General features: G+C 35.4%; 1 protein-coding gene across 3 annotated transcripts in view; it reads left to right on the top strand.

Annotated features, from left to right (window-relative positions):
• The window catches only part of TTC6 (tetratricopeptide repeat domain 6), a 65,222-nt gene that overhangs the window by 35,571 nt on the left and 4,048 nt on the right, over positions 1 to 25,603 (top strand). For all 3 annotated transcript variants that reach the window (XM_086613773.1, XM_086613771.1, XM_086613772.1), the window contains 18 exons: positions 239 to 368; positions 1,841 to 2,016; positions 2,440 to 2,576; positions 5,093 to 5,262; positions 5,747 to 5,867; positions 7,183 to 7,333; positions 8,685 to 8,767; positions 9,861 to 9,937; positions 10,795 to 10,955; positions 12,615 to 12,749; positions 14,277 to 14,426; positions 14,692 to 14,832; positions 15,453 to 15,566; positions 17,085 to 17,204; positions 20,118 to 20,191; positions 22,069 to 22,279; positions 24,146 to 24,298; positions 24,503 to 24,673. In XM_086613773.1, coding sequence (XP_086469899.1) covers positions 239 to 368; positions 1,841 to 2,016; positions 2,440 to 2,576; positions 5,093 to 5,262; positions 5,747 to 5,867; positions 7,183 to 7,333; positions 8,685 to 8,767; positions 9,861 to 9,937; positions 10,795 to 10,955; positions 12,615 to 12,749; positions 14,277 to 14,426; positions 14,692 to 14,832; positions 15,453 to 15,566; positions 17,085 to 17,204; positions 20,118 to 20,191; positions 22,069 to 22,279; positions 24,146 to 24,298; positions 24,503 to 24,673 — 2,475 coding nt within the window. The remainder of the gene's footprint in view (positions 1 to 238; positions 369 to 1,840; positions 2,017 to 2,439; positions 2,577 to 5,092; positions 5,263 to 5,746; positions 5,868 to 7,182; positions 7,334 to 8,684; positions 8,768 to 9,860; positions 9,938 to 10,794; positions 10,956 to 12,614; positions 12,750 to 14,276; positions 14,427 to 14,691; positions 14,833 to 15,452; positions 15,567 to 17,084; positions 17,205 to 20,117; positions 20,192 to 22,068; positions 22,280 to 24,145; positions 24,299 to 24,502; positions 24,674 to 25,603) is intronic.

Here is a 25,603-nt window from a genome sequence, read left to right on the forward strand (position 1 = left end):
ATTCTGGTAGCTTGGACTCTGGTTCTGCATATGTGTAAATACATGATGCTTTTAAATAAACAAGTGACACTAGTCAAATTTTTCAGATCTTCAGGTTAAACGAAAATTTGCCAGTCTAGGAATTTTCTTAAAAAAAAAAATTCTGCGTAAAAGTTTTCTCATTTCCTCTGTACTATTGTTAGCATATTTCAGAAGTTCTATCTGCAAAATAAATGTTATTTACTTATTTTGTTTATAGGCTATAAGCTTAGAACCACTACTGCTTAATGCTTACTGGCATAGACATTTGATTTACCTCTTTCAAGACAGAATTTCTGCTGCTTTGGATGACCTGAATTTTATAACTGAAAGGAGCAAAAATAATACAGGTAAGTATCTATTGAAGTGGAACTTAACAGTTAATTTTTCATACTGTTTTTTCTCTCGTTGCATTTGACCCTAATTCAGCAAATGTTTTTGCATGTATTTGACCTTACATCAATTGTTTTATCCATATTATAAAATGACTGTAAAGCAGATATGAATCTTCAAAGGCTTTGGACAGAAGTTGGATTTCTAAGGCAAAACCAGATATTTAATTTTAGTGTGTTTGTTAAAAATGCAAAAAAAAAAAAAAGAAAAGGAAAAAAAGTAAAGGAGGACTGATGGAAATTGCATCCATTAATTTAACGAGGAAAGCTGATAACAATCCTGTAATGGGGACAGTGTGCTATTGTGCATTCAGTCAGTCCTGTTCTGCTATACCCTTAGAACTGGGAAGGAGGAGCTTAAAAGGGAAAGATACCACCTGGTTGACAGACCAGGCCCTGCAGGTCAGGGAAAGTGATTCCCCTCTACATGGTTGTGATGCTGCCCTTCCAATACTGTGTCCAGTTTTGGAACCCCTGGTATGAGAGAGGCAAGCTGGAGAGAGTCCAATGGAAAGCCATTAGGATGTTCAGGGGTCTGGAGCATAAGTTGTATAAGGAAAGGCTGAGGAAGATGAGTTATTTAGCCTGGAGAAGGTAAGACTAAGAGGGAAATCTATCCTGAGCTATGTAATGGCTGGTAACAGAGTAGATAGTCAGATTCTTCTGAGAGAAGCACAGCAGAACAGGAGGCAATGGTCACAAATTGCAAGAGGGAAATTTTAATTGGACGTGGACTTGGAAGACACCTCCCCCTTCTTCCTCTACCCCTATTTTATTTTTGTTGCTGAGAATGACATGATATGGTATGGAATATCTCTTTGGCCTGCTTAAGTCAGCTGTCCCAGCTGTGTCTTCTCCCAGCTTCTTGCCCACCCCCAGCCTACTTGCTGAGGAGGGGGTGGGAAGGTGGGGAGGGAGGGGAAGTAAAAAAATAAAGCCTTGATACTGTGCAAGCATTGTTCATCAAGAGCTAAAACATTGTTTTGTAATCAACACTATTTTAGCCACAAATATGAAACATAGCACTATACAGACTGTTATGAAGAAAGTTAACTCTATTCTGACCCAGTACAGTGGGGTTAATATTGTGTGGGCCTGTCTGAACTACTTATCTTCTTGATATTTGTTTGTGATCGACAGGTTTACACTGAATGGTTTGACGGGCCATTTCTACCAAGTTCTACAGAGAGGAAAGTTTTTTGGTACCTGTGAAGCCAGCAAGAGCTATCAGTTTACAGCTGAATGGGCTCCATGATTGAGCACACAGCTGTAGCTCTAAACTTTTGAGTTCTGTTGCTCAGATTAAAACAGGACTTCCTGACCTTTTATATAATCTACTATTTCTTCTGCTTGTGTTAATTTTAAAGAGAGATGACTTACTGTTTTGGGCTGCTAAGTAGTGCCTTTTATGTTTTGGGTGGTTGTTTCAGATGCGTACCTGTCAATGGCTGAAATTTACAGGAAACGAGGTGATAATACGTTAGCAACCATCAGTTATAGCTCTGCAATACGATACAGCCCTACAAATGATGACATTTATTTTAGGAGAGCTGAGTTGTATTTTGAGGAAAATCAATTATTATTGGCCATGGATGATTACGCCAAAGTAAGTTAAATTTTTGGTATTGTTACAATAATGTAGTAACTTTGTGTAACTTAAACTTTAATAAAAGTAAACTATATTTGAATATTTCTGGTAAGTAGCTTGGAGAACAGATATCCTTTTAAATACATGATTAAAAAAAATCAGTGCCATGGAAATAAGTCATTTCTGTTAATCCTGCCAGCTAATTTAATAAATTACTGAATGTCTACAATTTATCAGCTGCTAATAAGCTTGCATCACTACTCTTAAAGTTCATTTCATAGTCAAAGAAAATTGCAATTGATATTGAAGAACAAGGGAATTAAAAAGAAAATCTGAGAATAAAAAAATGTATTATTTTTATGTTTGGTTAAGACTTTTAATTATTAGAAATAATAAGAATGAGGAATAACATCATGTACTTCCTTATTTTTTTCATTATAGTGTTTTCAGTATAACCCAAAAAGGACAGATGCTCTTATGAAACATGGAATACATTTCTTTGATTGTTCAGTTTTGACTACAGCTATTCAGGATTTTACAGCTGTGATTAAGGAAGACCCCAGCAATGCTCAGGCGAGGTACAATGCATAGTTTGACAAAAGTATTTAGAGTTTAAGTGGATTATTAAAGTAATATTAATATGTAAAAGACTGAATATGCATTAAACAATAACAAACCAGTTGCATTTCCAAAGAGGTGTCTAAAAGAAATAGAATAAGACTTCTAGGCCATGATATCCACTAGGGAGTCTTTGTATTGCTTTAATGACTTTGGATTAATCCCTAGACCTCAATTTAGCTACGCACAGAACCATGTGCTCAGATCCCACTGGAGTAATGCAAATATAGAGTCAGTTGGACTTAAGCACGTGCATATGGGCTTTGCTCTAAAAAGATGAATTTAAATACATGTTCAAAGTGATATTGCTCTGTGGAAGTAGAATTTACATAGTTCTATGCCTAATTTCCATTGATTGCCTTGACACTTCCAGTTTTAGCATTATGCTGAATTGATGTTTTCTGTGAAAAATCTGAATTATGAATGAGAAGCATCTTTATTTTTGAATTATAAAGATAATTTTAAGGTTACAAAGACTGAAAAAAATTTATACGGTTTCCCTACTAGAAAATGTGACTTCTTTTTAATATCATTCCTGCAAAGATTTACATCCTTTTCATTCTCTATTCTGTATTCATGAAAATAGATGTAAAATAAAAATAAAGGCAGATATTCAATACAAGATCATGATACGTGAATTTAGGTGTCAGCTTGCTGTGTCCAGGGGATGTAGGTGTCCGAGCAGCAATTATCATGAAAGTCTCTAGTCAATACAGTTAGTAGATTCTAGGTAAACTGAATATAGACTCTTCTATAAAGCCAAGAGACCTATTCAGCTAAACAGCCAGTAAATGTATGTTTTTGGATGAACTGAATTGCTCTCATCTCCTTGGATTATATTGACTAGATCTTCATCAACTGTAATGGCAAGTCAGACACCTAATATATATTGTAGACATCTACAAACAGACACCTAAGTTCAAATGTCATATTCTGGAACTGATTCCCATCCGAATGGAATAGAAACCATAAAATCATAGAATGGTTTGGGTTGGAAGGGATCTTAAAGATCATCTAGTCCCACCCCCCCTGCCATGGGTAGGGACACCTTCCACTAGATCAGGTTGCTCAAAGCTCCATCCTGGCCTTGAACACTTCCAGAGATGGGGCAGCCACAACTTCTCTGGCCAACCTGCTCCAGTGCCTTATCACCCTCAGAGTGAAGAATTTCTTCCTTAGATCTAATTGAAATCTACCCTCTTTCAATTTAAAGCCATTGCCCCTTGTCCTATCACTACACTTATAGAAAGTCCCTCTCCAGCTTTCTTGTAGACCCCCTTTAGGTACTGGAAGGCTGCTAGAATATCTCCTCAGAGCCTTCTCTTTTCCAGACTGAACAACCCCAACTGTCTCAGCCTGTCTTCATAGGAGAGGTGCTTCAGCCCTCTGATCATCTTTGTGACTCTCCTCTGGACCCACTCTAATAGGTCCATGTTCTCCTTATGCTGGGGGCCCCAGAGCTGAATGCAGTACTGCAGGTGGGGTCTCACAAGAGCAGAGTAGAGGGGCAGAATCACCTCTCTCAACCTCCTGGCTACGCTTCTTTGGATGCAGCCCAGGATATGGTTGGCTTTCTGGGCTGCCAGTGTACATTGCCAGCTCATGTCGAGCTTCTTATCAGCTGACACCCCCAAGTCCTTCTCTCTCAATCCATTTTCCATCCAGCCTGTATTTGTTCTTGGTATTGCCCTGATCCATGTGCAGGACCTTGCACTTGATGCTTTTGAACTTCATGAAGTTTGCACCGGCCCATCTCTCAAGCCTGTCAAGGTTCCTCTGGATGGCATCCCTTCCCTCCAGTGTGTTGACCATACCACACAGCTTGGTGTTGTCAGGAGACTTGCTAAGGATGTACTCAATCCCACCATCCATATGATTTATGTTGTTTAAATGTATTGTTAGCTTCCTGAATTTGAGGAAGCAATAGTGTAAAACAGTAGGATCTGATTTCATCAGCTTGTCTGTTTGGAAGAAATATTGGAGAAAAGAATGGATGTTTTCAGAAAGCTTTAATAGTCATTAGGGCAGTTTCATATTTTTTCTTTTAAATCAGATCTAACAAGATCTGGTATTTCCCGTAGAGAAACTGCTGTACCAATAGACTATGGAACTTGGAGAGAGTTCCATTCAACTCTGTGATGCTCAAAGCTGATGCAGGGTTCTATCATATTGAACTTGATTTATGCAAGTGCAGTGATCTGCCTATATGGTATAAATTACAGGACTTCATTCCTTCAGACTTGCTTTATTACATTCAGAAATAAAATTGAATGTTTATTCTATTTTTGAACATTTTTTTCCTGAACAATTACTTCAAGGTTGCATAACAAAAGCAATGGAAGAACTCTTAATGCTAAGTTCACTCAACCTGTTAATATTGTAAATAATAGCTTATGACTTCACATTATGGCTTCATTCTGTAGGTATAATTTTCTAAGGGAAATTATATTTAAAGAGAAACTTTCTTCCTTATTAGGCTGTATCGAGGAAGAGCATATGCTAAGCAGCAGCAGTATAGAAATGCAATGCAAGACTTAGCAGCAGCGATTCGTCTAGACCCTTCTTGTTGGTTAGCATTCTACTATAGAGGTTGCATACTACGACAGATTGATCCAAAAAGAGCTGTGCAGGACTTCAGTGTTTCTGGTATTGTTTGTTTCTTTTAATGGCCTACATGTTTATCATTGAAAAGAGGAATTACCATTCATCAGTAATTACTATAGTGTAATATAGCAGTTGATATTTCATGTTGAAAATGTTGACCTATATGGTTGTCATTCAGTGTTTGGTAATAACTTACTTCATTTCTATTAAGTTTGCTGTTAGACATTGACTCTTGCTTTTGTTGTTACTCTTCAGTTATTTTGCCTCAGCTTCCTAAGCTTTTCTGCTTCAATTTTAACAATTCGAGTGGGTGTAACTGAGCATTATAAATATGTCTTGAAGGTATTTTGTGACACATTGAACAGTTTCTATTATGATCTAATATGATATGTTATGGTTTATTGATGATGTTTTATAAAACTCTAACAAAGCTAAAGTAAAAAGTAATGTGCAAATTAGTTTTATGGAGTAACTGAAATATAGATGAATATCTGAACAGTTGATTTTTATTTTCCCTCTCCCACAGTACTCATCAATGACACTCAGGAAAATTTCGGTTCTTTTCTTCATCGTGGGATTGTTTACTCAGAACAGTGTCAATGGTCACTTGCAATCTGTGACTTTGAAAACGTTCTGGCTTTGAACAGGTGATTGGACTTGAGAATTTTAACATACTTTGTTTATATTCTGTTTACCCGTGGGCATAAAAGTACCAATAAAGTAGAATCAGAACTGTTTTCAGCAAATAAACTGGAATTAAACCACACAAACCCCACACATCTTCTTTTAGTATCTCTTGCCTCATTTACTATAGTCTAAGTATACTAAAAATAATTATTAATATATTTCAAAATTAAATTTTATTTTGCTTTATATGGCAACTTGGAAAACAAATTATTCAGGTCTGGCAGACAAAAGATGAAACTGAAGTCCTAATTAAAGTTGACTACTCATGCCATAATAGTTTCATCTGTCTTTTGGGGAGGCTGTCTCTCCACAATGCAGGTAAAAAGTAACTTTTTTGTTTTTTCATCAGAAGAAAATACCACAATGTTTTATTTAGCAAAAGCCAATAAATGGTGTCCCTGAAATAAAAAATAATAATAAAAAAATAGCTGCTTGTGATCCTTGATAGTTGGTGACTGAAGCTGTTGTGGTTCCTCTGAATTGCATTTCTTCCTACCACTTAAAAATACTTCAGAAACAGTTTATATCTGTAGCAGCCCTGCCACACAAACAATCCTGCAACATGCAGCGAGTCTCCCCTACCAGTCAGCTGCATTAATTGCTTTACTCTAAAGGTATTGAGTTCTTGTTCAGCCTCGGGCAACCTCAACAGGACTGTCTTGAGCAAAGGCTTCCATTCCAATCTGTGGCAGGCCTAAGGACCCCTCAGCTCTTCCTTTGTCTTGACTCTGCTATAGGAAGACTCGAACTTTGCCTAGAAACAGCCTGTAAAAGTGAGTTGCACAAGATTTTACAGATTCTGGATACCCAGGTCTCCCGAGCAGCTAGCCAAGTGAAATGACAGAAGATAAGAGAGAATGCTAGATAGAAAATATGTAAGCTTTGTCAGTCTTTTAAAACTACAATGTGTTTTTAGTGTTGAAGAATTCAGTATTTCGTGTTGTGTTCAGTATATACAAAATTACCAGCTAGCTGTATTTCTAGTCCAGCTTCTACGACAAAGAGACTTGTCATAATTTTTTTGCAATTCATATTTTGAGTGCTGGTTTTGGTGATCGAAGAGCCTCCAATGTGCAGCCAAATATCACAAGCTACTGAAATGGTGTTTTTTAATTAGCTGTCTCCTCTGCTGGCAATTACAATTCTATAGTTCAGTGCGATCACAAAATTGATGTGTAGTAAATGTCCTGAAAGTAGAAGAAGCCTGTATAAGTTGTGGTTAATACAATGACATATTTCATGCAATAACATAAGGAAAAAAAATTCTTGTTTTAGCTCTGTCATCTTTGCTTACCTAAATATTGGTTTGATACTACTGTTGCATCTTGATCAATATTACGAAGCTATTCAACAGTTTACTAATGCCATTGAAATCGATCCTCTCAATGTTCGAGCCTACGTATGTAGAGCACAAGCGTATCATAAGGTAATACATTCCTTTTGCTTTTGTTTGAAAATTAATATAGCCACTTATATTTATGGTTGTTGTATTTTAATACTTATGCCTTGATATAAGTTAGAAGATGTTAGAGCCTGCTTATAGCTATGCATTTCAAGCAGTCCTTGTCATCATAGTAGAATTACATACCTTGCAATTGTAAAGTATTGTTGGCATGTCGTGCAATGACACAAAATATTTCAAATGTCATTTTATCTTTTCTGCATCAGTGTACATCTAATCTAGTATTTAAATTTCTTTGTAATATACTAAAAATACTTTTAAAGAATATGTATTTTTTAAATATTAAAAAACACATTTTGAGGTACAGTGTTTTCTAAACAGAATTTTCTCAAGAATACTCATTTTTTCAGGAAACTCAAATTTTCTTCCCCATGAATGGGAGTAAAAAAAATTTCAATATTTTAATTTACTATGAAACAGGATGTATTCTACTTCTGCATGGGATCTGAGAATAGTTTCTGCTAGCATTGCTTTCTGAGACTCTCTCAGGAGTGCAAGGAATGGAACATTCAATATGACCTAATTTCTGTAGATTTCATTGGCAGAACTGAAACAATTGTGTCTCACAGAAGTTGCTTACACTGTTCATTTTCTTCCACAAATAAAGAAAATGGCTTTTAACTCAGAGTTCATCTAAGTGGATTGATTATATTTTATTTTTGTACTGTCTTTAAGAACTTGTGCCTGATATTTTATATTAGAGGTCATCCAATGCTCAGGTTGCTTTTGTAGGGGTTTTTGGTTGTTGTTTTGGGGGGCATTTTTTTTTTTTTAATGTCAATGTAAAGCAGTAAAATTAAGCTCAGTACATGCATTCCATCAATAATATCCTTAAATCAGAGTTCCAGTTAGCAGATATTCCAGCTGGATGAATCACTCCTTGGGATCTTCATTGTAATGATCTCCTTTCTTCTCAGCATCTAAAGCACAGTGAATGGGGCCACATGCACAGACACTTGAAAAATAAATGCAAATTCATTATAGCAATAAAGATTCATCAGAACATACGTGCATGTAGTTTTCATGACCTAATCTTCCCAATAATCCTGAGTCTTCTTTGGATTTTTAAAAAGTAAAGAAACTGTCTGGAGTTTGGATCTACCCTGTTGGAGAGTATGGAAACATGTAGGGTAAATGTTTCAGACCTTTGGTAAAAATATGTTGAGGTCCTTTGCAGAGGGCATATGTGCCTTTTGAGTTGCTACCATGTAGGCATTACATCCTGCAGAACCACATTTACATAAATAGTAATTGTGTCTCCAGTTGTGTTCGTACTAGCAATTAAATTGCTGTTTTTTTTCTTTATAAATTACAGAGTCATGATTTACCAAATGCTGTGAAGGATATAAACCGAGCCATTCATCTTTATCCAAATAAATCACAACTTTACATATTAAGGTAGGAAAATGATTAGTTGAGAATTTCACAGATATCTCACTTAAAAAAAATAATTCCATTTGGAATGCTGTTGGTAGATACCCTCAAGTTCTTTAAAACCTGCTCTAAATGGGTTTTTAAAAATGTAGTATTTTCATAGCGTTTTCAAACCTGAGGAACTTTATCTTCATAGGGTCACCCAACTATCGTAATTTTTACCTTGGAGGAAATAACCTTGTTTCATATACAGGATTCTGCAATTTGAGGTACATATGTTTTCTGGGGAAAAAGAAGTAAGTAGGTGCCATGACAAAAACCCCTAAGTCTGTACTTTAAAAAAATTAATAATTTTAAATGTTTTCCCCAAGTGGATAGTTCTTTCACTGATTTGTCTGCAGAATCCACATAGTACAAAGAATGTGAAGGATTGAGTCCAGACCAATTTTCATTTGAACTGTTCTTCTTCCCCATCTTCAGCCCAGTGAGAAGCAGTGACCATTATCAAGACTAAAAAATAAATTACTAGATAAAACTATTTCCTCCTCTGGAAATCCATAAGAACTAAGGAGGAAATGCTAGAATATTATTCCTCAGGTGTATTAGGAATTAGTTACTATGTTCCAGTCAATAATACTGTATTTTCCTGGTTTTAAGCATGGGTTTGCTCAGCTTGTCTCTCAGAGTGTGGTTTGGCTCGCATGACCTCTTATACTGATGCCGATATCTGAGGAGGCAAACAATTGTCCTTGGAATCAGAGTGTATCTATCAGCTATCAGTCTGTGGTGGATTTCAGAAACAGTATTATTAAGATTATTGTTGCAGTTCTTGAGACTGTGAGGATTGCTATTTGTGGAATCCCAAGAAAATGTATTTTTGTAATGCCTAAAATCTGAAGAGAGCATATAATTTTTTGGTACTGTGATGTGAGAGAAAAAAATAAAATTCAACAGGTATTTTGATGATACAATTGGAAAAAGTTTGCATGTTTTTATTGGAAGGTGTTATTTTTCCTTTTTTCATATTAAAGAAAACATATTTCAGTAGTTATTGCACTTTGAAAGAAATGCCTGGAAATAGTTTTACTAATTAAATCCAACAAATATTTAATTGCAGGGGACAGTATTTAATGGAGTTGGAGAAATATGAGCTGGCAAGTTTATGTATTCACCAACTTGCAGAAATGGATTTAGGTAATATCAATTTGCCATCAATTTTCCTACATAGTTGTGAACATTGGCAACAGTCTGTAACCAAGGAATTGTTAAAACAAAATTAAGTTCAAGCATGCAAATAGGTCAGTTACCATGAATCAGCTAAATTATAAGAACTTACTATCTAGAGTATTTTGTTTGCATATCTGAAGCCTTTAAAGGTAATGGTGGTGTACACTATTGCCTGTACTATCACCTGTAATTTCAGAATGTCCTTTATCTTTTGAGTTCTTGTTTTTTATTTTTACCTTTCAATATTGGTAATTTCTACTTTAAAGGAATGTTGAATAAGGATTCTGTTCTGTGTTTATGTATAGTCTTTCCTAAGAAAATATGAAATAGCTTTAGAACTAAACCTTTCCAATGCATTTGAACAGTAAAAATATTGCAGTACAGTCATTCCTTTTTATATGCTGGGCATAAAATGGCAGTCCGGAAGCTCTTGGTGAATCTATGTGAATAGCCACACTGTATGAAATTAATTTCCTGTCTCTGGTAGCAACTGAGAGTGGATACACAGGGCACAAGAATATAAAACAAAGCAGGCAAATGGTGATAATTCCGTAGAGCAAAGCCTTCTTACATGTGGGGAGAGGAAGGTAAATATTTGTGGATGTTTAGCAATCAAACTACACTCATTGATAAATAACTATTCAGCTTCAGACTTTTGTAGGAATTTAGTTTACATCTGTATTTTTATGGATGTTAAAACAAGCTTTGATATTCCAAATATTTTAATAGCATTTTAAAGTTTTCATATAATTTAAAGATATTTTATATTGGAAAGTATATTGAAGTAAAAGACACTACTGTTTTTCATGGTGGTTTCCTTCCAGAATCCTTTGCATCTCAGCCTGTTCGGCAAGCACTCATTCAGTCATTTTGTCAAAATCATGATAAGGCCATAGAGTGCTTACGTGAAGCTACCGCAACTCAGCCTGAGCCTTCAATGTTTGTTATTTTAGGAAAAATACAAATGAAAGCCAAGAAAACTAAGGTTAGAAAAGTTTACATTATATATATGCAAAGCAAGATAAAGTTTTACTTTCTGTATTCTTTCAATATGTTATGAAATGTGCTAGTATTTATATAAACCTCTGGAGTACCTCATTGTTTAAATTATAAGAACACCTGAGTAAGAATTTTCAACAACAGCAGCACTAATAGTTCAGCATAAATCAGGCAATTTTAGTTTTAAGAGATTTAAGATGATTAAATAAAAAATACAATTACATAGATTGAGGTCCATTATATGTTGTAATTTTGTTTCTTTTGAAATAAAATAATACAGAAATGTCTAGCATTTTTTGTCTAATAAAATGCAATATGAAAGTTTGATTAATGTGTATGAACTGAATATCTAATGTATAGCTACAGATATTTTCTCAACTTTGTGAATATTGATATGTCATAGCATTTAACCAAATTGTCACTCTTCCGAGTCCTGCAGTGAGCAGGGCTATTTGAGGTGAGGACACTATTTGAGTCCTGCAGAATTGTCGAAATTGACAGTGTGGATTAACTGTTTCTTTGTGTACAGTCCTATTTGTTGATACAAAACGTACAGAATCCTGTTTCTCACAATATCAGCAAGCAACAGGTAGATTCATAAGACCTTGAATCTACCTTTCTGTTGAGTTCTGTATATGAAATGCATAGTCTTTCTGTTTCCTCTTAGCCTCATGTTTGCAGGTTCTTTTTAAATGAAAAGGTGTGCACTTTCCTCTTAAAATAAAGTATTTCTGAACTGCAGGAATAGAGAAAAGTAATTTTTAAATAGCAATAAATGCAGACCTGTTTTGTGTAAAACTTCTACTACCTTGACAACTTAGGGAGGCAAGTGCAGTATTTGCAGACAGCCCTATGGGCACTGCTATTTCAGACTGATTTTTCTAAACAAATACTTCTTTATTTTGAAAGATTCACTAAAGAAAAAATGTTATAATTCTTTAACTCTTTTTGTTATTGAAACATTCAACCATGGTTCCTTCATAATCTTCAAAGACTGGGGAATGTCTTATCTTGAACTGTTCTTAATTTTTTGGTTTTTCCTTACACTCTCCTTTAAACAAAAGTATTACTAAATATGTATAAATTATTGCCCAGATCTATGAGACATGATAAGATTCTGATAGGCTATTCACTTAAGTTCCTTCAGTCCCTCTACAGGGTTGATCCTTTCAATGTATTTCTTAATGGTTATTAAATATATGTAAGTTATCTGTGGAATAAATAGTTTGTCATAATTTACTTAAAGAAGCCGGTAGCAAGTACTTACTTATCATCAGACTTCATCAAAAGGTACAGATTTTTTTCCCAAGGAAATAAATATAAGTAAAATTGATAAATAATTATAACTATGTACCTAAATAACAGTATAAATTAACGGTACATTATTTCTAGATCATGTACATTAGCTACTTTGTCATAAATAAAACTCAGGACTATTTCTCTGTTTTTCTAATCAGTTATTAATATGAAACATTCATAGATCAGAAGTGTGTCTAACTCCAGCAACATCAAGGAACACTAGACTAGTCATTTTTTAGCATAATGTTCCAAAGACTAAGAAAAAAACACTGAAAAATAATGTCTAGCAGATCTTGTAGATTTCCAGTAAAGTGCTTTACAGTGATTAATATTCTCTGTATTGCAGGATGCTGTGAGAAGTTTTAAAAAAGCTATGAAGCTCCTGATGACCTCAGAACAAATCCTGCCTAATACATCTGAGGCTGCAGAAATGTATTATCTCACAGGCCTGTGTTACATGGAGCAAAAAAGTTTATTACAGGTTGGTATTAATTATATAGAATATATTAGCCTTTGATTCCACTGCTTTTAAACAACTATGATAAACGAGCAAATGATTTCAATATTTTAAACAGCCTCTACTGCCTTTAGCAATTTTCTTTTGAATCCATGATGTAAGTTAGGCTGTCTTGCAATTTTGAGAGTAATTTTTACAATGCTAATTTCCAGTGCTGATTTTTTTAATGTATGTCATTAATTGCCGTTCTGATAGAATAAAAAGCCTACATGAATTTCTTATCTGTTTATTAATGTCTTCACAGATCTTACAGACAAGCACCACTCATGTAGGAGTATCTGTGGCTTAGTGAATTGGTAGTAAACTTGAACAAACGAATTCCTAGATTATTGTATTGTGGAGCTGGTGGTGATTTGTTAACTGTTTTCTATATTACTGTAGCTCATAACACCCCTAGCTAGTTGTCTTTGGCACTTATGTATGATACTTAAGAAATAAACTGCATTACCTGAGAAAAAGATATTTCCCTTCTTTCAACAAAATCAATACTTTTAACTATATTAGAGATTTCTTTGTTGAAAACTATTGAAAGCCTATCAGTGAGCTTTGTGGCAGGCCTAGTGTGAGCTCATGCAAATGTTTTCTTTGTTGATATTTTAGTAAATATGTTTCAGTTGTTCCTTTGCTAAAAGACTCAACACAGAAACTAGAAACATTTGGAATATCAGAATTTGTGGCTGGACACAAGGTGCCCGTCAAAGCTTCTCAGATGGACAGGGGAGAGAAAATATAACAAAAGGCTTGTAGGTTGAGATATGGACGGGGAGATCACTCAGCAGTTACCGTCATGGGCAAAACAGGCTCAACTTGGGGAAAATTAATTTAATTTATTGCCAATCAGATCAGAGTAGGGTAATGAGAAAATAAAAACAAATCTTAAAATACCTTCCCCCCCATCCCTCCTTTCTTTCCAGACTTATCTTTACCCCTGAATTCTCTACCGGTTCCCTGATAGTTTGTCGTAAGTGATATTCTTTTGGAGGAAGGCTGTCAAAATTATCTGAAACACCTTATGTAGTAATACATGATGATTGCAAAAGATGACTTCCTGTGTCATTGTACATCTGGTGTTACAGCTGTAGATCCTGGAAAAGCCTGTGACTTTGTAAGCTTATGTACAATGTACAGGAAAAAACTATCTGGATGGATTTTGGAGGAGTTGCATACAAGCCATGTTAATTCACCATCCATTATAATAAACAACTTCACTGTATTGGGTCTTACAGATGGAAGACCATGTGCTTAGTTAAACTTTTGCGGTCTTGCTGAAGAAACGAGATTATTAAAGGAATTAGATTGCATTAGGAAGGGTGTTAAACGTTACAAAATTTTGAGAAGCAGTAAATGGATGAAAGTGATAAACAATGCAGTTACATGATGTGTTCCAACTGCAAAAATAGGTCATACCAAGCTGTACTAGAGAATGTTAGCCTATGGTTTCAGCTGAACAAACAGACCCTATTTAACCCAGATGATATGTCATCCTTTCAGGCCCATGATGCTTTCAGTATGGCTATCAGACTGTATTCAAGATACCCTGATGCTTTTTATCAGCGAGGACTGTGTAGAATGCAGCTCAGACAAGCTAAGTGCATCCGAGATTTCAATCGAGCACTTGCCCTTTGTCCATCACATTTCCAGGTAATATAAAGACTCCTGATAGTTTGTTTCTGTGAGGCATTTTTGAATGGATTCAAAGACTGATGGGTTTTGCATTTATGAGTGTATTAACTTGTAATCTGCCAGCAAGCACATGGCAAACATTAAATAAAAGAAATTACAAGCTTCACAAGATGTATGTTTTTATAAAGCTTGTAATTTCTGTCTTCTATTTAACCCTTGTTTTATAATGCTAACCAAAGGTGGGTTTTTTTGCCACGTCATCATTCTGTCTTCATCTCTACAGGCATATATGGGTCGTGCTGCTTACTATGGAAGTCAAGGCAGATACTCAAAGGCAATTCTGAATTGCAATGAGGCGATCAAAATTCTCCCTAACAGTGAGCGAGCTTATTTTTACCGAGGAACTTTAAAGTATCAAAATAAGGTAGGTCTGTCTTTGGCATTTTACTTTTACATTCTCCCTTAAAACTTCATGTATCTTACTTGACACTTTATAATGGTGGAATAATGGTAAAAGTGTTCCTGATGGAAACCAGGAATTCCGCTTGATTGTTCTTCTTTCCATTCCCCATTGAACCTACTCTCTGATTGTTCTATGTAACTGAAAATGATTGATGGGTTGGAGAAACTACTGAGCATCTATCTGATTGTTCTCCTCTTAAGTTCCACAGAATGTATTCTTCCCTAGTGATAGACAGAAGTACCAAAACTCTACAAAAGACACCTTCTGTGTAGGTTAATATATAAAATATAAGATAGTAAACTGAACAATAGATTATGTATTGAATTATATGGATGTGATGTAAGAAAACACTAAGAATGTTTGTTTGCCTAGTCTTTGCACAAATAGAGCTTCTGAAGAAGTGCCCCCACTGCAGTAAGTAGTGCATACCAGTGAAGTGGTTGGATGCCTTCCAGTATTGATGAAGAACTGAAATGTAAAACTGTGAAATAAAATTTTACAATAGGCTATTATTTGAGGAACAATACGTAGTGCCATGAACTCTGAATTACAATTTATACGTAGTGTTTTTTTGTTCACAGACATTTAAAGCTGCAATTGAAGATCTTTCAAAAACTATCGATCTCAACAAAACCTGCATTTTGGCATATTATAACAGAGCTGTCTGTTATCATCAAATAAAGGACTTCAGAAAGGTATAGTATTATTTTTTTTCAATATCACATGAGCACTCAGTTGTTCATATTAGTTAATAAACTGTTATTGACAATTAGTCAAAATTTCTGACCTCTTGCAATGCCTTCCTGAATGATTGTGCTCTTCAGGAAATTATTAAAAACAAAAAGGCTTTTCGGTCTCTATCATATAAATTACGTTTGATATTCCTTTGAAAATGCAAGAACTATATTCAGAGGACTACATCAAAACAGGGGTTTGGACTACATCCAACCCTCATTCACGGCATTGTTTTTCTGGATGTGTTTATACTTCTTTCAACTTGCCTGACCTGCCTCTAAGTGTTTCTGCTTTCTACCTTTGTTACAAAGCCAAGGCACAACAGGGCACACAAAGGCACCATGCAGCTTCAAACTGGGAACGCAATCATGTTGAACTGTCTTTTTGATGAGGCCTGTTTTTTGAGACAAGGCCAGTTCCTATGTATTTGAGCTTGGATTTCTCAAGTCAAATTGACCTTGGGCAAAGGCCATTTGTGCTTAGAGGTTAATTGGCCAAGAATGATGCAGGCAGGTAAAGAAAAATAGGTGATTACAGTAACTGAAGGTAAAAGTTTAAGATGTGAAAATGATAGTTCCTTCATAAATAAGGTATTATAAAAGTTATTCTTTGCTATCACTCTCCTGAAAAGCCACTTAAAGTATAACAGAAGTTGCAGAAAAAATGTAGTATATCACAGACGGAAGAAATCTGCTAGAGCTAACAAGAACTGGATTGTTTTCTTTAAAGCTATTTCTAATATCTAGCTTAGTTTAGAAGTGACGAAGAACAGAACTTCTCTTAAGTGACTAGTATGTGAAATACTGCAATCAAGGACATTTTTGTCATACTAGCTCTAAGATGTCTAGTTGTTCTTAAGTGTATTATATAGGTTCATCCTTCAGGTGAAAAAAGAGTTGGGCTAGAACTTCTTCAGATCAAGCATTGTTGAAATACTGTTCAGTTTTGATAAATTTGAGAATTAAGGCTTCTTCAGTCTACTTAGCCGTAGAAATTTGCTCTTTTACAAAATTTACACCCAAATTTAGTTAATATAACTAGTATTTAGATTTCTCAGTAACAATAAATTATATTTGAAGATACTTAATTTTAAAAATACCTTACTTTGACATTAATTCATGACTAATTAATCTAGAATAATATTTTTTTAAAAATAAGAATTTGGACATAAGATTTAGCAGTAAAAGTAATGAAGATTTATTTTTAACTCAGAAATTTATATAACGACAAAGTTCTAGTTATATCTGTTTAATATATTTGCATTATCTTTGCTTCTGTAGTCTAGGAATGGGTAGCTATGTAATTATAGAAGGCATTAAATTCAGTCTGGCAACAGTGAAACATTGGAATAGCCACATTGAAGTCCATGTATATGCACATGATTTGTAGGAATTTGAAAGCACATCTTTTAAATTTTGAAGTATCATTGCATCCCTCCAAATAAATTATGGTTTAAAATACATTTTATGTTTCTGTAGGCTTTGAAAGACTATGGAATTCTTCTTCTGCTTCAATTGAGTAAGCAAATAGCTTTTAAAGTGTTAATTAATCGTGGACTACTCTACATGGAACTTGGTGATGACGCTAGTGCGTGTGAGGTACAAAATCCTTCTTTGAGAAAAGGAAATTTAGAGTTTTCTGTTACATGGAAGCCATTGCTGATATAAAGACTAGCTTGACAGTTTCTATATTCTTCTGAAATAGTTTGTGCCCAGTTCTCATTTGCTCAACAGCTAATAGCAGTCTGACAGTGAAATTGCAAGTAAAATGAAGTTTTACTTTTACAATTTTATGCTGCTAGAGTTAAACATGGGAGCTGCAAAAAATTTAATAAGCAAGAACTTGATTTTTCCTTCTTTTTTAATCTTGAAGTAATTTATGCTGGGTCCAAATGAGTACTAATTCATTGCAGAAGCCTAAGTAAATGGAGGTTCTGATTGAGTGGGCTCGTTCTGTTCCTCTGTGCGTGCACGTATGTGTGAGTAAATGACCATTTTTGTTGAAAGAGTAGGAAGGGTCAGACCTCAAAATAATTTTCTTAAATGTAAGAAAATAGTATGTGTTTCTGACACTGACTCACAGTGCAGATGACTCTCTTATTCCGTGGGACTCTACCTGGTATAACGATAGCAGGCTTGAAACCTTATAGTGTTAAACGTAACTCTTTCACACGCACAGGTTTTTATTTTTGAATTTTAAATAGTTTTTAAGTTTTCTAAAAGTTTTGGTTTTTCTTCCCTTAAAAGCAGGAGTACTTATTTTCAGTATAACTGGTGCTTTCATTGCTTCCATTGTGGACTAATAACTTTAAAATATGTTATCTTCTTTATGTGATAGCAGCAATTTCAGCACAGGCATTCTAAAAATTGAGTAATATTTCTTATTTGCAAATAAAAAATGAAAAATGAATATGAATCTAATTCCAATGACTCAGAAATATCCTATGGGAAGTTCATAACAAAAGCTCTTTACAGTTGGTAGACCTTGCATAGAAATTAATTAAGTGGAAATATTGTGTTATTAGTTTCTTACGCTTCAAGATGCAACGGATCAGAATAGCTCAGAAAAGAGGCTGAGGTGGTACAAACTGGTATGTGAAGCCAGTAGAAAGAGACTGGGGCAGAACCAGCAGGAAGAGCGAAAGGTCTTTGAATGGATTGTAGTGAAGAGAAATTTACAAAATAGTACTTTATCAACAGACACAAAAATATAACAGCTAATTTAAGAAAAACATCAGTGATTGTAAATATGCTTGAGACCTTGTGTATCAGTTCTGATAATATATTATTACGAAGAGTGTGTCTGTATGCATGTATAGTGCTGGTTGCATTAGGATATAATTACTTAAGCACAGACACATGCTACTTGAAGTGAGTATGTTCCTGAACTAGGTACAGTGGAAGAAAAAGGAAAGCTTACAATTCAGTCTATATAAGATCTGAATCGCTATATAGAGGTGTCTTTTCCTGTTGATTCTCTGAAGTGTGCGTTTACCTGTGTGTTGGGAATCATGCGAGGACAGACGACACGACACCAATATGATGCTCTCATGATCGCCGTTTATTTCCCGAAACGCACTTACAGATACACTCATCAGAAAGCTTAATCACGCGTTAAGCCACTACAGATTGGTTATCATACGCTGTGCATGCGAACAGCACGCGAATAGCTCATAAACTGATTGGATATCTATTGTTGCTGCCTACATCTTGAAGCTAGCAAGCTGCATCATATCTTTGCTTAACATACTGACAAGCTGCATCCTGTTTTTGCTTAACATACAAAATTTGTAGTTGCTGCATCAGCAAGTTTGGACGCTCGTGTCCTTTTCCCGACCCTTTCAAGGCCTAATAACTAGGCCTTAACTTAGCATGAGTCCTGCTCATGTCATGTCATCGAGGTAAAAAATCCCTACATCTGTGAGAATGTCACCTTGTGAGAATATCACCTTGGATTTACATAAACCGAACCTGGTCCTTGGAACTTTGATCCTGCTTTTGTTCTGCTGCATACACAGAGCAGAGTGTATACTCCAAATTTTGCACATGAAGAATCCCATTAGCTTTGCTGAGTATTCTTTGAAAGACTTTGCTGGATGGAAACTGTGTATCTCAGTAGTTTTTTAAAAACAGACTTACAATTTTATGATAGCATGTTCACTCAAAGAAAGGTTTTATTTTAACAAAATATAAATGTATATATATACGCATATCATTATTTTGCCACTTTCGTAATTCCAACAGTACTAAAATCTTCCACATCTTTTTATTTTTACAATTTGAACAAGTGAAAAATACTTTCCAAGTTGTAGTTTAGTGGATGCATCAGCTAAGCCACTCCTTCTGCTTACTGATTGCTTTACCATGCAGAAGCCTAAAGTGCTTCCTTACATCATAATTGAAATGATTGTATTTAATTTTAAAAACACCTGTATAGTTTTTACAATTCAACTACATATATCAAAACCACAAGCATTTTGAAAAATGTTCTGAATGTTTGCAAAAGGCAAAAGTCAAAAGCTCTATGATGTCTTTCACTGGAACATTGTGCATAGAGTCTCCAATGCAAATATGAGTTTGATTTACTACGTTTGCCAAAGTAATAACATAAAATAACTAGATAATTTTATTACTGGAAGAATTCTACTGAAATTGCATATAGCAAACATTTTCAATATGTATGTATTTAATAATGGCAGCTGAGGTATAGTATTTCTATTGAAAACAAACAAAAAATACCTTTCTGGAAGATTTTGCTTCTCGAAATGCTGCCTCCAGCTTTGTAGGAAATATCATGATACCCTGTAACTTTGGAGATTTTATCCTATCCAAGTCCAGGACAAGAAGCATGAGAACAGTTAAATATATCTCCAGTACTTCTGAACGTATAATGCCTTTGTCAGAAGTCATCTCCCTTTTTATATAGAAATATAAGATTGTTTACCTAAAAGCACAGTTGTAGGTTAAGTGAGACAACATCAATTTGCATAGTTTAATGTCTGTTCTTTTCAGGACTTTAAAGAAGCAACGTTGCTTAGTCCAGATGATAGCCAGATCTTTCAAGCTATTGGAATCTGCTACCATAGGTGAGCCATGTAGTTTTGTTTGATGCGCAGTAGAAAAATGAAATAAGTCCTGAGCTTTGTATTCCTGTTCACCTTTTCATACCATGTACACTGAGAACTGAGGGAGGGGAAAATGACAAAGAGGAATGGAAAAAGGAAAATTAGATATTTTTCAAGTTTAACAACTAATATTAAAAGCTTCTGGCATCAAGCAATTATGTGTTCATGACAGCATCAGGAGGAAATACGAGGATGATAAAATAGAACCAAGAGAAGGACTGAAGAACAAAGAATTATGAGATAAACAGATATTATTCCACACCCTCATGCAGAATATGAAGTAGCTAAAAAGTTGTGTTGTTTTGTTCAGAATTAGTTACGATGCAATTTCTGTTTAAATATGTCCTTTAAAGAAAAATGAAAGCCTCAATGGTCTTCCTTGCCTGAATTTTTTATTTTTAAATTCTTAAATATATTTTCATCAAGATCAGATTTATTTAGAAAGACTCAATTATATCTGTTAATCACTTAAAATATACACAAATTGGAAGAAATAAGATGTACATTAGTATCTTAGTTTACTTATCATAGTGACACTTGGAGTTGATAGCTCCTATTTCATACCAATATCATCTATGATAAAAAAGAAATTTTAATAGCTGTCTGCCTATTATTTTAGTCTAATCTATTTTATTCTACAGCTGCTCTGCCCTCTGCCATCTATCACTGCTTAACCTTGTTTCTGAGGCAGCGCGGAGGTGGACATATTCAGGACTCCAGCATCAAAACGTCTTGTGTTACTGTGCCTGTAGTTAGGGTATAATTGGCTCCATCTTTCACAATGTCTGCATGATGTAGAACTCACACAGGAACGCTGAATTCTGCTTCTAAGAACTGAGCATATGATTTTGGTGCCCGTGCCTATGTTCAACTGTCAAAAGGAGTCACTAGTAACTATGTAACTCAACTATATAACTTGCTTTAAAATGCGTTTGGGATCCATCCTGCAGTCTCTAACCTCATGACTACCTATCAACAAGATTGGAATGTTTTTGCAACAAGTGTGCTTTTAAAAAGCATCTGGTTTACAACTCTTAAAGGTCTTTGTTAGCTAAATATATTTAATCTTTCCTCTTTTAGTGAAGAAGTCAGGCTGTGCTTAAGGTAGACACAGATAGCTTGTGTTCAAACAATATCTTATCTTTCAGTATCACCTTGGTAAAACAATTTTGTACTTTGACACATTCAATTTTTGCTATATATGTAAAGATATGTGCTAACATTCATTGACATTTCAGGTATTTAATCTTTTTTATTTGTACTAAGCGTACCTCAGATGCATCATGGTTGATCAAAGGATGGAGTTCCACATTTGGCTTACTCTTAGGCTAGAATGGTCTATGCTTAGAACCCTGAATATCATCTCTTTTTTAGCATGCAAGTTTAGCATAGTTTCAAGAACTGGTACGAGAGAAAACAGAAAGAAGGCCGGTATTAGAAGTAAATTATTTATGGCTGAAACGTCTGTGCCTGAACAAACTACCAAAAACGTGTTCGGTCATGACATTTGGACAGCATGAATGACTCGGATAAAGTCTCTCTGTTGAGTACAACTGTTAAAAAGTGAAGTCCTGGCCCAGGGTGAGAGTTTTGCTGTTTTCCTTCTCAGGCCAAGGAACTCAAACTGAAGTCTGCAAGGTCTTACATTGACTGCCTTCACTGTTACAGCCATCAGGGAGCACATACAGAAAGCAAACAAGGGAAGGAAAGTGTCCCTTTCAGTCAGAATTGAACTACTTTCAATGGGCATTATGGCATATTATTTACTGATTATTCATAAGCTGAGAATTTTATTTGTAGAATTTTTAAACAGCAAACATTAATATCTCTGTTTCCAGACTTCATGAGTTTGAAGAAGCTGTGAAATCATTTGACCAGGTTCTCAAACTAGATCCTGTTTCTGTGGATGCCTATGTTGGACGAGGAAATTCGTACATGGGAAACGGACATGAGGCTGGTTGTAAACAAGCACAGAAAGATTTCTTGAGAGCGATTCACCTGAATCCAAAGTGCATAAAAGCCAGAATTTGCTTAGGATACAACTTGCAGGTAACACGTCAAAATTCATTGTCAATGCTATTTTTAATCAAACAAAATAAGATCAATCTTATATGCATACATTTATACAATAAAATAATAATAATAAACATAAAATAATACATGCACTTAAGACAAGCCTTATGGCATCTTCTTTCTTTTTAAGTAAATTGATAGACTATTATTTTATTTTCACATTTATGCCCAGTCTTGTTGGAGTTCTGCGCTTGAATAATGGAAAATCAAGTAACCTTACACTCACTTGATTTGCATATATGGTTCTGTGATAAACTAACATTAAGAACTGGCAAGTTTTGTGTGTATGAGCCATTAGCTGAAGTAAAAAGCAGCCAAAGTGTTGACAAATCTGTGTAAAACAAAATCTTGTATGTCTCAATTATCCAAAATACACTTAGCAAATCTGCTAAAATGAAGGATAAATCATGCTTAACCAACCTGTTAGTCTTCTATGATGAGATGACTAGCTTGGTGGATGAGAGGTGCAGCGAATGCTGTTTATCTTGACTTTAGCATAGCTTTCAGCAGTCTTTCATAAGGTCTCCATAGAAAACCTGGCAAAGTACGGGCTAGATAAGTGGCCAGTGAGGTGAATTGAAAACTAGTTGAACTGTCAGGCTCAAACAGTCATTAGTAGTGCTATAAAGTCCAGCCAGAGGCCAGTAACTACTGAAGTACCCCAGGGGTAAGTAATGGATCCAATACTGTTTAATATCTTCACTAATGGCCTGGATGATGGGGGTAGACCGCACCTTCAGCAAGTTTGCAAATGATACAAAGTTGAGAGGAGTGGTTGATACACCAAATGATTGTGCTGCCAATTAGAGGCATGATGGGCTGGTCAGCCTGGAGAAATGGCAGACAGGAACCTCATGAAGTACAACAAAGGAAACTGGGAAGTTCTGCATCTAGGGAGGAATAACCTCACGCACCAATACAGGCTGGGGGCTGACTGGCTCAAAAGCAGCTTTGCAGGAAAGGAGTTGGGGGTCCAGATGAAGATTAGTCAGTGATGTGCCCTTGCAGTAAAGAAGGTCAATCACACCCTAGGCTATGTTAGGAGCAACATTGCCAGAAGGTCGAGGGAGATGATCCTTCTCCTATACTCAGTACTGATAAGGCCTCATCTGGAGTGCTGTGTCCAGTTCTGGGCTCTTCAGTACAAAAGAGACATGAACATGGATGGTGCTCATACAGTGAAGGGCCACTAAGATGATTAAGGGCTTGAAGAATATATCATACAAAGAGAAGGAAGAGCGTGATGAAGGCTCAAGAGGGAATCTTATAAATGGGTATAAACATTTGATGGATGAGTGCAAATAAAGTGGATCCAGGCTCTTCTTAATGGTGCCCAGTGACAGGACAGGAAGCAATGGGCGCAGACTGAAATACAGGAAGCTACATTTAAACATCAGAATTTATTTTTTATATGTACTGCGAGGATGAACACTGGAACAGATTGTACACAGAAGTTGTGGAGTCTCCATCCTTGGAGATGTTCAAGAGCTTAACTGTACATGGTCCTGGGTAACTTGCTCTAGCTGACCCTGCTTTGAACAGGAGGTTGGCCTAGATGATCTCCAGAGATTCCTTCCAACTCAACAATTCTGTGATTCTATAATACAGAAGACGTAATACTTGCAGTTAAAACCGTTTTGACAGATACGTTACGTAGTTGCAAAGACAATGAGTATTGCATAATTAACAAGACATTTGAATTATTTTTTCTGTAGTTTAGTTAACTGCATTTGTAAATATAAACATGCTTCCATTCTCTGCTGTAATTTTTCAATGTAGGGCCATTAGTATGTTTGGTATTTCTTATGTTTCTTATGGTATTTACAATACAATTAATTTTAGACCCTTGGAAAGCTTCAGAGAGCTTGGAGCCAATTTACAGTTGCCATTTGCATTGATTCAAAATGTCATGCTGCCTATGGTGGACGAGCTTCAGTTTGTCTTCAAATGGGTGAAACTTTTGCTGCGTTTCAAGATATAAATGCTGCATTAAAGGTAAATGTTAGCTTAAAGTGATTTTACTAAAATCAGCTTATTACTATGAAGCCAGCCAATACTGTACATGAATAGTTGCCAAGTTGGATTAGAAAGTTCAATTCAATTTTGTTTTAAAGTAAACATATCTTTGAAAAACAGAATAAATTACTGTAGAAGTGTGAATTTTCCCTGACTAAGAATGCATCTTCTATTTTCTGTCAGCTCGCTACCACTGCTCCGCTGCTAACAAATCGGGGTGTCATCAATCAGTCAATGGGGTATCTACTCTGTGCCATGAAGGACTATCAACAAGCAATTTCTATTGACCCCAACTATGCATTAGCCTATTTCAATGCAGCAAATATCTACTTCCGTAATAGACAATTTTCACAGGTAAGTCTACAGTCTGTCTTTATACTGTCTTCAGAACATTTTTCCTTGAATAAATACTGTTGGTATAAAGCTGTGTTTAAGTATATTTAACATGAAGCTTTCTTACATTGAATTTCATGGTCCTCTACCAGGAGATGATTTAATCTGTAGTAATTAATTGCCCTACTACTATGTATTTTGTAATTTATATGAATGAGCTAAGATGCATGATAGCTAGGACAAACATTACAAAAATTAATGAATAAATGAGGTACCAAAATCTCACTGATGTTCAGTAACTGCCCCCCTAGCCTATCTCCTATACATTAAATAACTTTCCCAGATTTACCACAGCACCATGACAAGGAGAGTGAAAAGAATCTCCATTGATGAACTTTAATCAAGAAGTCAGATCTTCCTCCTGTTACCACAGTAACTTCAGAGTTTTAAACCACCTCATTCTGCTATATACGGTGGGTATCTTCAAATACAGAAGAGCTGGGTACTGAAATTCCTCTTGTGAATTTGAAATCTGCTTGAAGGCAAGGACTATGAATTTCGTCTGTATGAGGATCTCCCTGCAATGATTTTGCCTTTGGTTTTCCAGTCACACTTCCTGAGCGTAGGCTCAGGCTTTTATTTGATTGGAGCTTTGTGGTCCAGCAGCTGTAGAAACCCAGAATGGATGTTTCAGCACATTTAATCTGCTTGAATTATTCCTCTCCTAAAGTTGCATCTGTAAACACTTCAGTTTGCAGTTCACTTATTGAAAAATTCAGCATGTACAGGCCTGGCAAACGATTGTAAACCTAGATAGTTTGTACTTCATACAGCACAAGAAATAGGTCATGTAAGAAAACAATTTCATGTTATTGTATAGAATCATAGAATATCTCACTTCGGAAGAGACCCATAAAGATCAAGTCCAACTCCCTGCTCCAGATGCTTTGT

This window comes from Tauraco erythrolophus, chromosome 6 (assembly GCF_009769465.1).
Source record: "Tauraco erythrolophus isolate bTauEry1 chromosome 6, bTauEry1.pri, whole genome shotgun sequence".
Classification (NCBI taxonomy): Eukaryota; Metazoa; Chordata; class Aves; order Musophagiformes; family Musophagidae; genus Tauraco; species Tauraco erythrolophus.